The 15,666-nt window shown below is 34.8% G+C and overlaps 1 protein-coding gene across 1 annotated transcript in view; it reads left to right on the forward strand.

Moving 5' to 3' along the window:
• The first annotated feature begins 1,252 nt into the window (after positions 1-1,252).
• Positions 1,253-15,666, forward strand: part of LOC126825131 (serine/arginine repetitive matrix protein 2) — a 93,722-nt gene continuing 79,308 nt past the window's right edge. Inside the window, exon 1 of the mRNA XM_050554624.1 lies at positions 1,253-2,244. Coding sequence (XP_050410581.1) covers positions 1,627-2,244 — 618 coding nt within the window. The 5' untranslated portion in view covers positions 1,253-1,626. The remainder of the gene's footprint in view (positions 2,245-15,666) is intronic.

Genomic DNA, 15,666 nt, shown 5'->3' on the forward strand with positions numbered 1-15,666 from the left:
GACCATAATCAACCGTCGATGCCATCCTGTGTGGCCGATTTTCATTGGATTTGAATCCGATCTGCTGTTCAACGTCCATTGATGATTAAACCCAAAAATGAATAATCGAGACTTTGTTAATTATCGTGACAGCGGTAACAATGACAATCGAGGCTACAGTGATTTTAATCTTCCATAGTGTATCTCTAATTGCTGAATATACGGTTCTTGAAAATAATGTCGATGTTGTTGTAAATACTGAAATTTTAGTGCTGGAATTTATCTGCATAGGAAACACACCAATATCGATTTATAGGATCTGGGGTATGGAAAACGAAAATAGAATCGTTTGCGTAACCGTAAACAGGTTATTTTTTGTGGCCTAATGTAATGCACAGGTATTTTTTTCTAAATTACATAAAATTTATTTTATGAAGTAAAAAGACAAGCAGCCATTTTAAATTTAAGGCTATTAATAAAATGAATTATTTATGAAGGTCTCTAAAACTGGCATATTGAAGTCAACATAGAATTATAATTGTACTAAAATAAAATATTGTTTAGATTGTAAGGAAACATAAAGCAGGTATCGGTATAGGATTGTGGTGAAAATGGCTATAAATAAAAACGGCCAAAATATGTTAGAAATATTTGGTCAAAATTTTTGGTCAATACTTGACAGTTGTCGATGGTGGCTCAGACGGTCATAAACAAAGAGTAACAATTTTAAAACGGAGAGAGAGAGAGAGAGAGAGAGAGAGAGAGAGAATTTCGGGACTAACACATGGTTCAATATTATTTCAATAATTCGTATGCGCGTAGGGGTCTTTATCAGTGGAGGAACCGGAGGGAGAACGTGGAGAAGACCCACGAGGTTGGACAGGTGAGACCAATCCTTGTCGCATACAACCTAAGAACCGAAACCACGCCAGTTGACCAAATGACAGACCTTGTCATACAGCGCGCACGTGCTAACCTCCCCCCCCCCCCCCCTCAACAATAAAAAGGCTGAAAGGAATGGAATAAAAATTATGTCGTGACGCATCACTAGAGATTTTCGAATAATCCGTTACCGTAATTAAATTAAAACAGAAACTGTCAAGTTATTTCATCAGTTAAATCAAAATGACCAACAACAATGGAAACTGATATATATTCAACGGGATTACAAAGCACGTGAAATATGGTACGGGAATAACGGCACCGGTTTTAAAGGGAGGTAATAACATTCATTGATAATGTAAACCACGTGACTGTAATGTGAAGCCTGTGTTAGACTAGTCAATCGTCTGTCAGTTGGTGTGTAGTATGTGTAACGAGCATGACGATATCGGGATATTGGCGATTTTAACTTAGCCATGGCGAAATACGTAAGATCTTAGATTTGTAACGGTTTTGAAACCGTAACCACGAGGGCTACATAATGCTGAGTTACAGACGAAGCCATTCAGTGATTATGTGTTTTTGAAATGGATGGTAAGAGGAGATTGGAGTTATTGGTTTAAAGTGTTGTTGTTACTAACATCTTTAAATAGCATTATTTAACATGGAATAACGGTTCTGTGTGTTCTATTATAGCCTACTACTCGCTGCAGTTCAATTGTGTTTCCGTTAGGTCTGACACAAAACGTCAGCTGTCAGTGAAAAATGGAATCAGAGGACGTGAGTGCACGTGCTACTGGTTCGGGTTCTGATACCCTTCTGGTCTTGCAACCCAAATCATTTCGATCTTTTAATAATAAAGATGAATATTTATTTGCCATGCGAGAAGATCTGGCAGATTGGTTTACTTGTTTGTATAAAATTGAAATAAATGGTGACATCTTTTTCGAAGTCATAGAAACAGGAATTTTACTCTGTCACCATGCCAACGAAGTTATAAATTTCACAAAAGAGCGACGTGAAAAAGGAATAGAAATTGTGATGAAGTCGTATTTTGTGACCAAAATCCCAGAGGATTTAATTCAGTACAAAGAAAATGTTAAACCAGGGTCGTTTCTGGCCCGCGACAATATTTCGAATTTCATATCTTGGTGTCGTCTGCTTGGTATCCCCGACGATCTCCGCTTTGAAACGGAGGATTTAGTTACTAGAAAAAATGAGAAAAGTGTGATTCTGTGTTTGTTAGAAGTAGCGAGAGTTGGAGCCAAACTTGGAATGTTGGCGCCGACCATTGTTCAGATGGAAGAAGAAATTGACGCGGAGTTAGCAGGGGAACCTCCCGCTCAAATAATAACCTGTGATCTCAAATCATTGGATGAAATGGTAAGTTACTGCCCTTTCTTTAAACCCCCTTTTAAGTTTCAGTGACTTAGATTACATGCCCCTTAATGCCAATAATTCCCTAGTCCTTGGCAAGAATATCCTTAAGACGATCACCAATATGTAGTGATCTTGAAATTCCCAATATGAATGCATGCATGGTCTGTGTTTGATTCAGGCATACAGTAGCCTAAACAAACAGCTTATGGCCTCACAATTGACAGGCACTAACAAACTTTCAGAATTTCATTTTTTTTTCTAAAAAAATGCATGTGTACTTTACATGTAGTTATGAAAATGGCTTGTGTAAAAGATTCAACAAGGATCATCCAAGCTTTCTAAAGCTTAAAGCCTCATCAAGTCTAAATCCAGCACCATTCTTATTACATATACTTAATTCCCCTTGAATACTTATTAGTAAAGCTATAATAGCCCCTCCTTCTCGTTCTGTTCATTTGAATCTGACATGCATTATTACAGTATTATCTTTAATGTATTATACAGATTTGTTAAATATTTGACCATACTTTAAACATTATATATAACTGTACAGCAATGATTTTATGTTCAAATCTATCAGTAATATTTTAACCTTGTTCAGTCATTACATTATATGATCATAAACAGATAATACATTACATATTATTACTGATAATGTATGTTAAATATGTACAGAGATGATTAATCACTCAATATTTATGTTCAAATCTATCAGTAATATTTAAATGTTGTCCATCAAATGTTCATTATACAGTATATATATAAAATTATATAACCATAAACAGAAAATAAATTACATGTTAAATACTTAAAACATTATATATACAGAAATAATACATTACTGGTCATGTATTTACAAGAAAATCTATCAGTAATATTTTAACTGGGTCCGGTCATTACACAGTATATATCACCAATCATCAATACACAAAGTGTATACAACTGTGATTAAACAGACTATAATACAATAACTCCCACCTAATACCAGACCACATTATACAGACCTCTTAGTCAGGCAGTTTTCTCACACCACAAAAATGTATGACCAACTGATACATGTAAAAGGAAAAACATTATGTAAACATGTATAGGTACTAAGGGGTGTAGAGTGATGAAATGTACGAGTGATACTACATGTATGAAAATCATTTTGTAATAAAGGACACAGAGTGATGAAAGACTAAGCTTTAGCTCCTGTTGAGTTTTATGGACAGTCGCTCATTTGTATTCACTATATCCAGTATCATTAAACATACATGTATGTATATTTGTGATATGGGATTAAGATTTCTGAAACTACTGTTAGGTTTAATGACAAATAACATGAGATGGATATGGACATAACAAGGTGAAACATATCCACCACATAAATCTGGTTTCCTGCCACACTCAAACTTCCTGCCCCGAAAAAATGTGCAAATTTGTTTCCATAGAAATTATCTTTATTGAATGGTTTAAAAATATGAGATATACAGTATACTCCGGAATCAAAAAGGGGACAGACATAGCCTATTTTGATATCCTCCCCACTCCATTAACATCATTCAGCACACGATAGTAAAGACTTAGCCTACTGTAGTGTCCAAATGGCACACATTGAGTGCATGTTAAAACCAATGTCAGTTGCCGCTGGCTTGTTAACCAGAAAGACTCGGGTTCACTCCCGCTGTAGGCTTTTCTGGCACGGTTTCCACCTGTCAGTTCTGCAGGACAGATCGACTGGTAAGGACAGTGTCTAGTGATTCGGATGGGCCAAAAAAACCATGGTCCAGTGTATTTAGTTAAAATCTGAAATAAAAATTGGTCATAACAAAATTTCCCTCATAGCACACTCTGTATGTTGTATTCCCATCTACATTAGCCCAGTTGGTGCAGAAAAGTAGGATGTTAAACCCCATTTCATTTCTAAATCAAGTGTCAGTTAAAGCATTATGTAATTATTAGTCACTGAAAGGCTTGTGTACGAATACATTGAACAACAATATAGAAAGATTTGTGTATAAATACATTGAACAACAATATAGAAAGGCATGTGTATAAATGCAAGGAACAACAATATAAAAATGCATGTATATATACCCCGTACTCAACATTCCATTATTAATGTCAGATGGTAATTCTCATACATTCAAATCATTCTACTACATTAACAACCATTTAACTGTATTTACATATATAATAATAAATACTTTGATAGTGTCAATTTGTGAAAAATGTTTCTTATTGCTGCACAGATGGTGAGTTTATTCTAAGTCGTTGAGCGTCTGAATCTGGGTCGAGGAGAGTTTTTTTTTATTGAGCCCAGTATCTAAAATCGCTCACTCTCCTTATTTATCTTGTGCAAACTTGGGGAGCGGTTTTTGACTTTTCTAAAAATTGGAAAGCTCTTTACTTTTCACCAACCAAATACATGTATAGAAAGAAATGGCTGAATTTTTGCTGTTATTTGGTTCTTTAATTTGAATCATGCGTTTCATATCAACTTGGGTCAGTTTCAGGGAGGGATATAGATATAAGTGGTAAGACGCTGGCTCGCTAGCCTGGAGGTCGGGTGTTCGATCCCTGCATTGGCCAAGAAAGTTCATCCAGATTTTCCGGCATGGTTCCCCCTTGTCATTGATGCAGGACAGAGGGCCTGACAAGGACAGCTGTCTAGTCCTTCGGATGACACGAAAAACTGAGGTCCCGTGTATACATTGGAATGCACGTAAAAGATCCCTTGGCAGTTGGAATTCGATATAAGAGTAGGCGATAGTACCGCTGCCCGTGCAAAATTTCCCTCATAGCACACTGTATGGCGTATACCCGTCTTCATTAGCCCAGTTTAGGAGCAGAACAGTAGGACGTTAAACCCCCACCAACACTCCTACACTCTTTTCTGTTTAGAGCCAACTTTCATGGTATCTTTTTTATTGGTTAATAGTTTTTCAAACACGCCCTCTTTGGAATAACCTACATTTATTTTCCACCTGTGTTTGTTAAACTCCTTGAAAACCACGGAAAAAATGGTTGCATTTCTCGTAAATTGAAAGTTAAAACATCTGTATCTCTACAATAGCTGTCCATGCTGTCTGTGTACAACCCCCTCTATTACAATCATACATGCATAGACAAATCACATCAAATTAAAAATGTCTATAAACCAGCTAAGGTCACTTTAATTCTCAGTTTCTTACTTCAAAGATTTGCCAGCCGGTCATTCTGACATCCAAATCTGATAATCAATCCAAGATTTCTGAGCATTTCTTCCATTTAATGTTAAATGCTGAATACATGTACATGGTCCTGGGCCAGATCTGCTCACTTGGTGATTACTGGAGAGAGAGAGACAGAGAGACAGAGAGAGAGAGAGAGGAATGGGGTTTAATGTCCACCCAACACAAACTAGGTCATTTCGGGACTGACATATGGTTTAATTTTACATGTATTTCAATAATTCGCTGGCGCATAACTGGGTCTTTAGCAGTGGGAGGAAACCTGAGGACCTGGAGAAAACCCACGAGGTTGGACAGGCGACCCTACTCCTTGTCATGTACAACCGGGGATTCAAAACCATGCCAGTTGACTCAATGACAGGCCGTATGATACCGTTGATTACTTGTGTCAATGTATTGTTGTGTGTCTTGTCCACGTGTTTGTCTCATATCTGAGATTCCTCTTGTTGCTTAGCAGCAAAAATGGAGATATCATTTACTTTATACCTTGATGGTAATGCTTTAAAATCGAGGTGTGTATATGTTATTATGATGTTAAAATGTTTTATTATAATGGTAATAGTCCTACGGATAATACAATAACAGTCACTGATTATTATTGTATATGGTATATAACTTTGCCAAGCCGCTTAATGATAACTGAGTTATTATTATCAGAATACAAGGGTTTTGCATCCCAGAAAATCTAAAATACAGACATCCTCTGATGGTTTATTATTATTGTTAAAATGTTTTATATGAATGTAGCGCGATTTCCAGAAAGATTGCTCAATCAAAATCTTTATATACTTTGTAATTTCACTCTGTTATACTAAAAACAATAATTAATAGAAAAGATTTTAAAAGAGGGGAAGGGGGTTGTATTTAGGTGTGTTAGGGAGGGTAGGTGCCAGAGGGGCGAGAGAGAGCTTCTACCTGTACCCTACCATATGTACTTTCACCTTGAGTTTTTAGCTTTGTCAGCAAACAGATTTTCTGTTTCTATCCCTGAACAATGTAATTTTTTAAAATGACAAATTTACTAATGGCAACACTTGTTTATGGATAAACAGAGAGAAACAAACAAATATAGATAAAAAAAATACATGTATACCTGGTCAGGTAAACTGGCCAGGTAAAAACATGTATTGTTAATAAAAATCAACATAGAGTCCTCAGCAGGTAACCATAACTATATAAATCAGCACCAGACTGAAACAATTAAACAAGTTAATATAGTAATTACTAAAATCAACAGATGTTGACTTTATCAATTAATAATTTAATTATCTCCACACCTTCATTATTAATCCAGGTATATCACCTGATAATTACATACCTATATATATATATATAAATAGTTACATTACCAGGCTTTATAGACTGGGGAGTATAGAACTTATAAAGAAAATTAGAAATATTAACTAGGCAATATGTATACATGAGCTACATGTTAAATATAAACTGTGATTTAGTCCGATTTACATAATTTTTGATAAATGGTTATATTGTGTTTACTGCATTGTTTCTTTTGTAAAGAAAGGGGTGTACCGGTATATTAATTTATAAAAAATAAAAAGGGTGGTATGTACTATAGTTTATTTCAAACATGGGGTATATTAACTTTCTTTTTATACAGAAAGAGGTGGTAGATAAGGTAAATGTTTAACTGTGGTTAACATTATACAGATGGGTATTATGAAAGGGGTGGTATATTAACTGTGGTATACATAAAGAAAGTGGTGATATGTTAACTGTGATTTATAACAAAAAAGGTAGTATTTAAACTGTGATTTTTGAATATAGCAGATATATAAACTACTTATTTCTTTAGATTTAACTAAACCATTATGTGGTATATTCATTTTAAGATATATATAAAATTATGTTTAATAATATACAATGTGAATACACATGGTTTGTATATTTAAGATGTGTAATGAATATAAGGTATAGTGTATGTACAGATCAAAATGTATATTAGGATTATTAGGCTATAATTGGTGTGTAACATGTATATTAGGATTACCACTATTCAGGATATGTATATGTGTATTAGGAATAAATAGAGGTATTAGATTTATAACTAATATTTACAATTTATTAGAATTATATGTGTAACTAATATGCATTTTGTATCGTGATGTGATCATTACACAAACTATGTGATATTATCTATTTTAAACCAATATTTATAACAAATAATCATCTGTTGATTTCATTAACATTGTCAAATATGAAGAGAGAGAGAAATGGGGTTTAACGTCCACTCGAAACAAACTAGGTCATTTCGGGACTAACATATGGTTTAATTTTATTTACATAATTCGCTTGCGCGTAGGGGTCTTTAGCAGTGGGAGGAAACCGGAGGAGCCGGAGAAAACCCCCGAGGTTGGACAGACGACCCTACTATTTGTCACGTACAACCGGGGATTTGAAACCACGCCAGTCGACTCAATGACAGGTCGTATGATACAGCACGCACGTGCTAACCATTCAGCCATCCAACCCCCCTCAAATATGAAGATCTGTTATAGTTCTCACCAAGATAATAAATATAATAATTTTACATAATGTCATGTTCAAAATTACACTAAACTTACCTAATTATCTCAAATCTATGTTCTGACCAACTAACTAACTATATGTAAAAGTAAAACAGATTGATAACCAAATTGGAATTTAACAACGGAACCTCAGGTTTTTTTTTATCCCATCCAAACCACGAGACAGCTGTTCTTGTCATACCCTCCATCCTGCACCACTGACAAAGGGAAAATCCTGATGAACTTTATCGGCCAACACCGTGAGTGAACCCGCGACCCAAGAAGAAGAAGATCAACAAGATGGGTAACTCTTGGGAACCAGTTTAACTTTTCAAAGAGTGTCACTCTCAAGAAGATGAGTAGCTCTTGGGAACCACTTCCTGGTTCAAAAACAACAAGACTGGGCCCCGTGTTCACAAAGCATTCTCAGACTTAAGTCAAGAATTTACTCAACTTTCAAACACAAAAATTTGCACATAAGTTTCTTATTGATGTATTTGATACATTAAAACAACAAAAATTTGATAAAGGGCTATATTTTAGTTAAAATAAGGTGAACAATTTTGAGTAAATTCTTAACTTAAGTACGAGAATGCTTTGTGAATATTTTATTAAGTTTAAAGTCCAGTTCTCTATCTGCTGTACATGTATTATAGTTTGACAGTAATATGTAAATATACTTGTATTTAAATACATGATAGATATAAACAATATAAAGTGTTGAAATGATGTTAAACTCTTTGTGTAACTTGATATGGGTGTTTGTTTTAACAAAAGGGAAACATTGTTTATTAAATAACTTTAACTATATATCAATCTGTTTACATGATAATAATATATTTAATATTTATTAAATAGAGTATGTCAAATTGTCGATGATTTGAAATATCATTTGTTATTATACAGATGTGAAATCTAGCATAGAATCTAATGTACATAATGGCCCCTCATTATGTATTCAAGTCTGATATCGCTATAATCATTTTCCATATTTGAATTTAATAAAAATAAGAGTTGAAAAAAGTAGTTTGAATGATTAAACCAAAAATTTAGGTTAAAAAATTTGAATTTATTAATAATAATAAGGGTTGGAGATAGTAGTTTTAATGATTAAACCAAAAATTAGATAAGAAAAAATCCTGAGCTCAATGTTCATGAGTTTAAATGTATTATCAATAATAGATGGCAGTGTGAAATCAACGTGAACTTATATTAGGATTGATCAATTTTAATAATTTTTGAACCATTATGTCCTTTTGTAAGACTTTGTTTCTTGTGTATGGACTGGATGTCTATATATGACTTTTAGTCTGGAATATTGAGTCTTTGAAAATCTCCTGTGATCAATTGCTAGTAAAAACTCTGAAAACATGCAGATGACTGGATTGGGTATGAAATTTGATCAGTTATTCAATTATTTGGTATAAAATCATGAAACAGTTATTTGCATACAACCATTAATAGCATATTCTTATTGAGATCACATCTTGTAGTAAGATGTTTATTTGTAAAATAAGTCTCTCTAGAGATATTGTAGAATATCACCAACATGTAAAATGTATTAAACAGACACAACATCATAGGACTGCTAGATTTTGTCCTTGGACTGCTTGAATTATATAATGAAAATAAGTTAAATATACATAAAGTTTACTGCAATTGTTTTCTTAAACTCTCTCTGGTCCACAGTAAGGACCATTATATTGGTTTGTCTTATTTAAAAAGAAATTAAAAGTCTTTGATCTTTGCCAAATAAAGTGTTGAATTTGGTTGATCTTGTATGTTGTTTTGATAAGTAATATATGGCAAGTAAGCTCTATACGATTAAATTAGATTTAAAAAATTTAAGCAGACAGAAGGGGTCTTGCTTATGGATTTGATTTTAATTTTTGGCTTACGGTGGGATTCAATGTCTACTCATGACATAAAAATTTCAACAAAGACAATTACATGTACCAATGAAAACAAAATCAATATATAAATTTCCACTGAAACAACAATTTTATTTTCGACCCAAATTAACAGGTCTTGTCATTTTCAGAATATTGATAAACAATAGTGCAATCAGAATTCTGAGCTGGTATATGGGAAGTGTTATCAAGTGTTAAGAAAAGATGATACATGTACATGTATATTATATAGTATATAAATAAATCATAGTTAATATACCACAGCAGCTGTCATTATATATCACAGTTTATATTTACATATTCAATAATGAATATATTACACACTATGTACATTTTATATCCATACAATAAAGAGAACTTAGGAGTTGTGGGAGGGCAGTGGTATTGTGGTCTACTGAGTAAGAAAGGACGGAGAGAAAATTACGATATAGACATATACTTTTATTCATATACAAAGTACATGTAGCATTATAATTAAAAAAGAATTGTGGTAGGGCAGGGTTATTGTGATCTATTGAGTAAGGAAGGATGATAGCAAGTTATTCGTATACTACATGTATGTACATGTAGTATGGTAATTAAAAATGAATTGTGCTAGAGCTAGGATATATACTTTTATTATAAACAAGTTAAGTTGTGGAAGGCCAGGGTTATTGTAGGGTCGCCTGTCCAACCTCGTGGGTTTTCTCCGGGTCCTCCGGTTTCCTCCCACAGCTAAAGACCCCTACCCGCAAGCGAATTATTGAAATAAAATTAAACCATATGTTAGTCCCGAAATGACCCAGTTTGTGTCGAGTGGACGTTAAACTCCATTTCTCTCTCTCTCTCTCGCCAGGGTTATTGTGATCTATTGAGTACATGTTACAAGGAAGGGGAGGAAATTAGGTACCTTTATTATTCATGTATATGTAGCATTATAATTAAAAATATACTGTGGGAGGGGGTCCATGGTCTATTGAGATCCATTGATCAATGAAATGATTTAAAGGGAGTGGATGGGGGTAACTTGTGGGAGGGGGTCCATGGTCTATTGAGGTCTATGAGTGCAATGATTAGGGTGTGGAATGGGGGTATACAGTGGAAGGGACGGTCTAATACATGTGTGGATGCTTTTTGTGGTGGTAAATAGTTTATATAAGGAATTATGACTAGGAGAACAATAGAATTACTTATATTTATCCATATTAGTACATGTATTTGTGACTGTCGCTTGTTTGTCTGTTCAGTGTTGGCGGCTATAGGGCTGTTCCGAGACTGAAATTTGGTGTTTCGGGGTAGCTTGGACCAGGGAGTAACATGAGCTAGGTGGCCTTGGACTACCACTTCCAGTTTCAGATTTATACTACTTTCAACCCATGCAGCGCCGGGTCGTCCGCTAGTAACACATAATTTTCAGTGATAAATACAAATATGTACAGTACTTATACTCTATCCACATATACAATTTATAATGTACACTATATACCCACATACATGTACATGTATACAACAATTTATAATATAGATATTGGGTGTAAAGGAAAAAATAGAAATAAAATGGGTTTTAATGTCATACATGTACATGTACCTGTCTGCATTCACCGGGCTAATGAAGACAAGGATACGATGTTCAAAGAGTAAGCAGAAACAGCATCAAAGCTATATTATATGATTTGATCTTCGGAATTATTATCTGAAGAGAACTTTTAAATTATTAGTTTGGTTAAATTTCAATAAGTCAAATAACTGTTACCCTTCTTGCACATGGTTTTAATATAAGAAAGCATGGTATTGATTTTCAACAATTGGGCAAATAAATTCTGAACCTGTTACGTGAACTATGACATAATGAATCTTTTATGATTTAAACACATCACAAAACAGACTGTAAAACCTCCCATGTCAGATCACCCTGGTCTTTAACACTTTTAATAATGAAAATGCGTAACTATTTTAAATAAATGACATTGATCGTGTACCACTTCTCATTTGAGGAGTTCACTTTTCATACCATAATTTATAATTGTACCTGTATTATCTCATAATGTAGATGTACTCGATAGTTTTTGAGCAGAAGACGGGGGCTATAGAATTTTGCAATTCAAAGTATTCACTATTGTTAAGAGACTTTTGGGGAGTCTTTTGACACCTACTTTCATGTAAATGTATTGTATTAATGACTCAAAGTTTCACAACTTGTGGGCTTCTCATATTATATAACTAATTTTATAACAATCCTGTGTCATGCAATCAGAGACTAGATAGCATTTTTTGTCGTGATGGGTCTCTCTTCAGTGATACCTGGCTTCCATTTTTGCCTGTCAAGGGATCTTTCACATGCACGTCAACTAGCACACAACTGTCAGGGGATCTTTTACATACATGCCAACCAGCACACAACTGTCAGGGGATCTTTTACATGCATGCCAACCAGCACACAACTGTCAGGGGATCTTTTACATGCACGCCAACCAGCACACAAGTGGACCTTTGTTTTTCGTCCCATCCTACCAACTACAATGTAGTTGCTGTCCGGTGCCACAGACAATAGGAAATCTACAATGTACATGTAGTTGGACAATAACAAGGAACTTATTCAGCCAACTTCACTGAGCAACTACTTGTACATTGTACAATTGTACATTTTGTAGTTGCTGTCTATATTTTGTGGTTGCTGTCCGGCTCCACAGACAATAGAAAATCTAGTTGGACAATAACAAATGAAATGAAATGAAATGGAGTTTAACGTCCTACTGTTCTGCTCCTAACCTGGGCTAATGAAGACGGGCATACGCCATACAGTGTGCTTTGAGGGAAATTTTGCCCGGACAGCGGCACTACGGCCTACTCTTATATCGAATTCCAACTGCCAAGGGATCTTTTACGTGCACGCCAATGTGTACACGGGACCTCGGTTTTTCGTCCCATCCGAACGACTAGACAGCTTTCCTTGTCAGCCCCTCCGTCCTGCATCACTGTGGACAATAACAAGGAACTTACTCAGCTAATTTAATCTATAGTACAGTTGAAGCGTAATACATGATTTACTCTATAGTACAGTTGAAGCATAATACATGATTTATCAGAAATCAATAGAAACTAATACTCAATAACATTCCTTACACAAACTATTCTACAAGTCATCAGATTAAATCTGAACCATTCTATCTCTCATGGCAACTAGCACCCGACTATATTACATCGCAGTTTGTTTTATAATTATCTGAATTGGGATGAGTGATAAATTATATCCGCCACATTTCACGTTAAGAACCGATAAAACTCTGGGGATGAGGCTAAGGATTTGATCGTCCATCTTTCATGTGCTTAATAGTATCTCTATTACTTCAGATTTCAAATATTAATTTAAGAAAAAATGTTAATGGAGATGGAAACATTAATCCTCATTTTACTTTTAATTTTGATTTAGTTTTGATTTTACTATACTGTTGATATTTGTAGTCAAATTCGTTAATCTTTATATTAGATCATGGAAGGTTGGATGGCCGAATGTTTAGCAAATGGGCTCCGTATCATATGGTCTGTCATTGAGTCAACTGGCTGGGTTTCGATTCCCCGGTTGTACGTGACAAGGAGTAGGGTCGCCTGTCCAACCTCGTGGGTTTTCTCCAGGTCCTCCGGTTTCCTCCCACTGGTAAAGACCCCTATGCACAAGCGAATTATTGAAATAAAATTGAACCATGTGTTAGTCCCAAAATTACCTAGTATGTGTTGAGTGGACGTTAAACCCCATTTCTCTCTCTGTCCATTATCGTTATGTTGAGTGTGCCACCCGGCCCTAGAACATTGGTGATCAGGGAGACATGTTTCACCAGCTGTCTTAATTGAGTTGTGAGAAAATGGAATACAAATTAACAAGTGTACTGGACTGGATTTGTATAAAATATAAGATATTTATACTGTATGTAGGACTGTTTACTCTGTTTTAGACAAGTTACTCAATTTATAATATAAATATTTTATGTATGTTTGGTACAAACATTGGATGTGCTGAGTCGACTAGAATCTAATATTATGTGAATGTGTCAATCTATTTCAAGTTTTAAAGCGTTTAATAATATATTGTATATCTACTTGTCATATTATACTTTAACTTGTTCTAAATTTTACAAACTTGACAAGACTGTGTTAGTTAATAAAGAATATTTCCAGATTTATCTACCAAGATTGGTTCCTGTCTTTCCTCGGATGCATCACTTGCCTGCACTGTTATAGGGATTCTTCCGCCCTTCTGTTCCTATCGACTGTGGGGTTTTATCGTCTCTTTCTTGGGATTTTTTATTATACTAAATTTATCACTCAAACTAAACTCACTTTATCACTGAAACTAAACTCACTTTATCACTTTAAACTTTATTCAAATACATGTATTATTACTCTAGTTTATACTTCTAATTCTAAGTGTCTATTTTATTTAAGATTTCCATGATTTTTGTATCCATTTTCGCAAAAGGAATAATTTACATGTATGGTATATATTTATGTTGGGGGACCGTGAGGTGGTGGACGAGGTAATATCATTATAAAACTGGCAATTATGACTACATGTAAATAGGGTTAGGGGTCTTACATAGGCATTTTGCCTGTTCCCCGATCTCCCATTTATTAATAGTGAATAAAATACCTCTTAAAAAAAAAATATGACTGAATGAGAGCTGCTAAATCTTCCTACAGCGGGTCTTTATTTAGGCCTTAAATGTTAAATAAATTATTTATTAGACATTTATTTACATGACAAGACCATAATCAACTCTTGATGCCATCGGATGGCTCTGATTGCTCTGATTTTAATTAGATTAGAACAGTTTGGCCATTTAATGATTTAATTTAAAAATGGAGAAGCGCGGCTAAGACTCAAATGACCAGTACAGTGGTTATGATCAATGCACACATCTTGTAAAAACTATATATTGATAACTTCGCTCAAAATAAATTAATTTGAATGAAATTTTCAATATATTCATATTTCATTGTCTATTGTTGAATTATTATAGCGAGAATGGCCAGCTCTTTATCTAAATCTTTACATACTGTTTCTTAAAGAAACACGAGATATCCATCAATTACATCCCTTCAGGTGTGACCATTAAACTTATATCCACATTTGAAATATTCTGTTGGTTTTATTAACAAGACTTGTCTAGTTGGACAACCTTTTATCTACATGTACAGCCTTTACAGGCGGGTTTCATTTACGACTCTTCCCAGTGTTTTCTCAACAACTTTACAAACTTTGTACTTGTCAAGAGAAGTCGGGGGATGTCACCTTCGTTTTACCTCTGACCACAAAATCAATCAGAACCTAATTAATATAAACACATTCAGCTTTGTTTTTCAGGAAACAATTCCAAACACTTCACAACAATTTGAAACTTTTCAATCCCCAGATCTGTATGTTTGAAGTAAGAAGAACTCGGGTGACTACAGTAAACATCTCCGCCTTGCCAATATTCATTCAGAGAGAGAGAGAGAGAGAGAGAGGAGGGGGCTAGTGCTGCAGGATACATGAGGCTTATCCCTCAGAGACATTGCGCGCGAGAGCCACAGAGCGCTATAGAGTGATGGATAAAGTGGAGATGGGATCCCTTGAATCCATTACAATTACCATGCCAACATCTGTAGAATTATATAAGTATTCGGGACTAACAAATGGTTAAATTTTATTTCCATAATTTGCTTGCGTGTAGGGGTGTTTAGCAGTGAGAGGAAACCTGAGGACCGGGAGAAAACCCACGAGGTTGGACAGGCGACCGTACTCCTTGTCACGTACAACCG

Source organism: Patella vulgata, chromosome 6 (genome assembly GCF_932274485.2).
Source record: "Patella vulgata chromosome 6, xgPatVulg1.2, whole genome shotgun sequence".
NCBI classification, from domain to species: Eukaryota; Metazoa; Mollusca; class Gastropoda; family Patellidae; genus Patella; species Patella vulgata.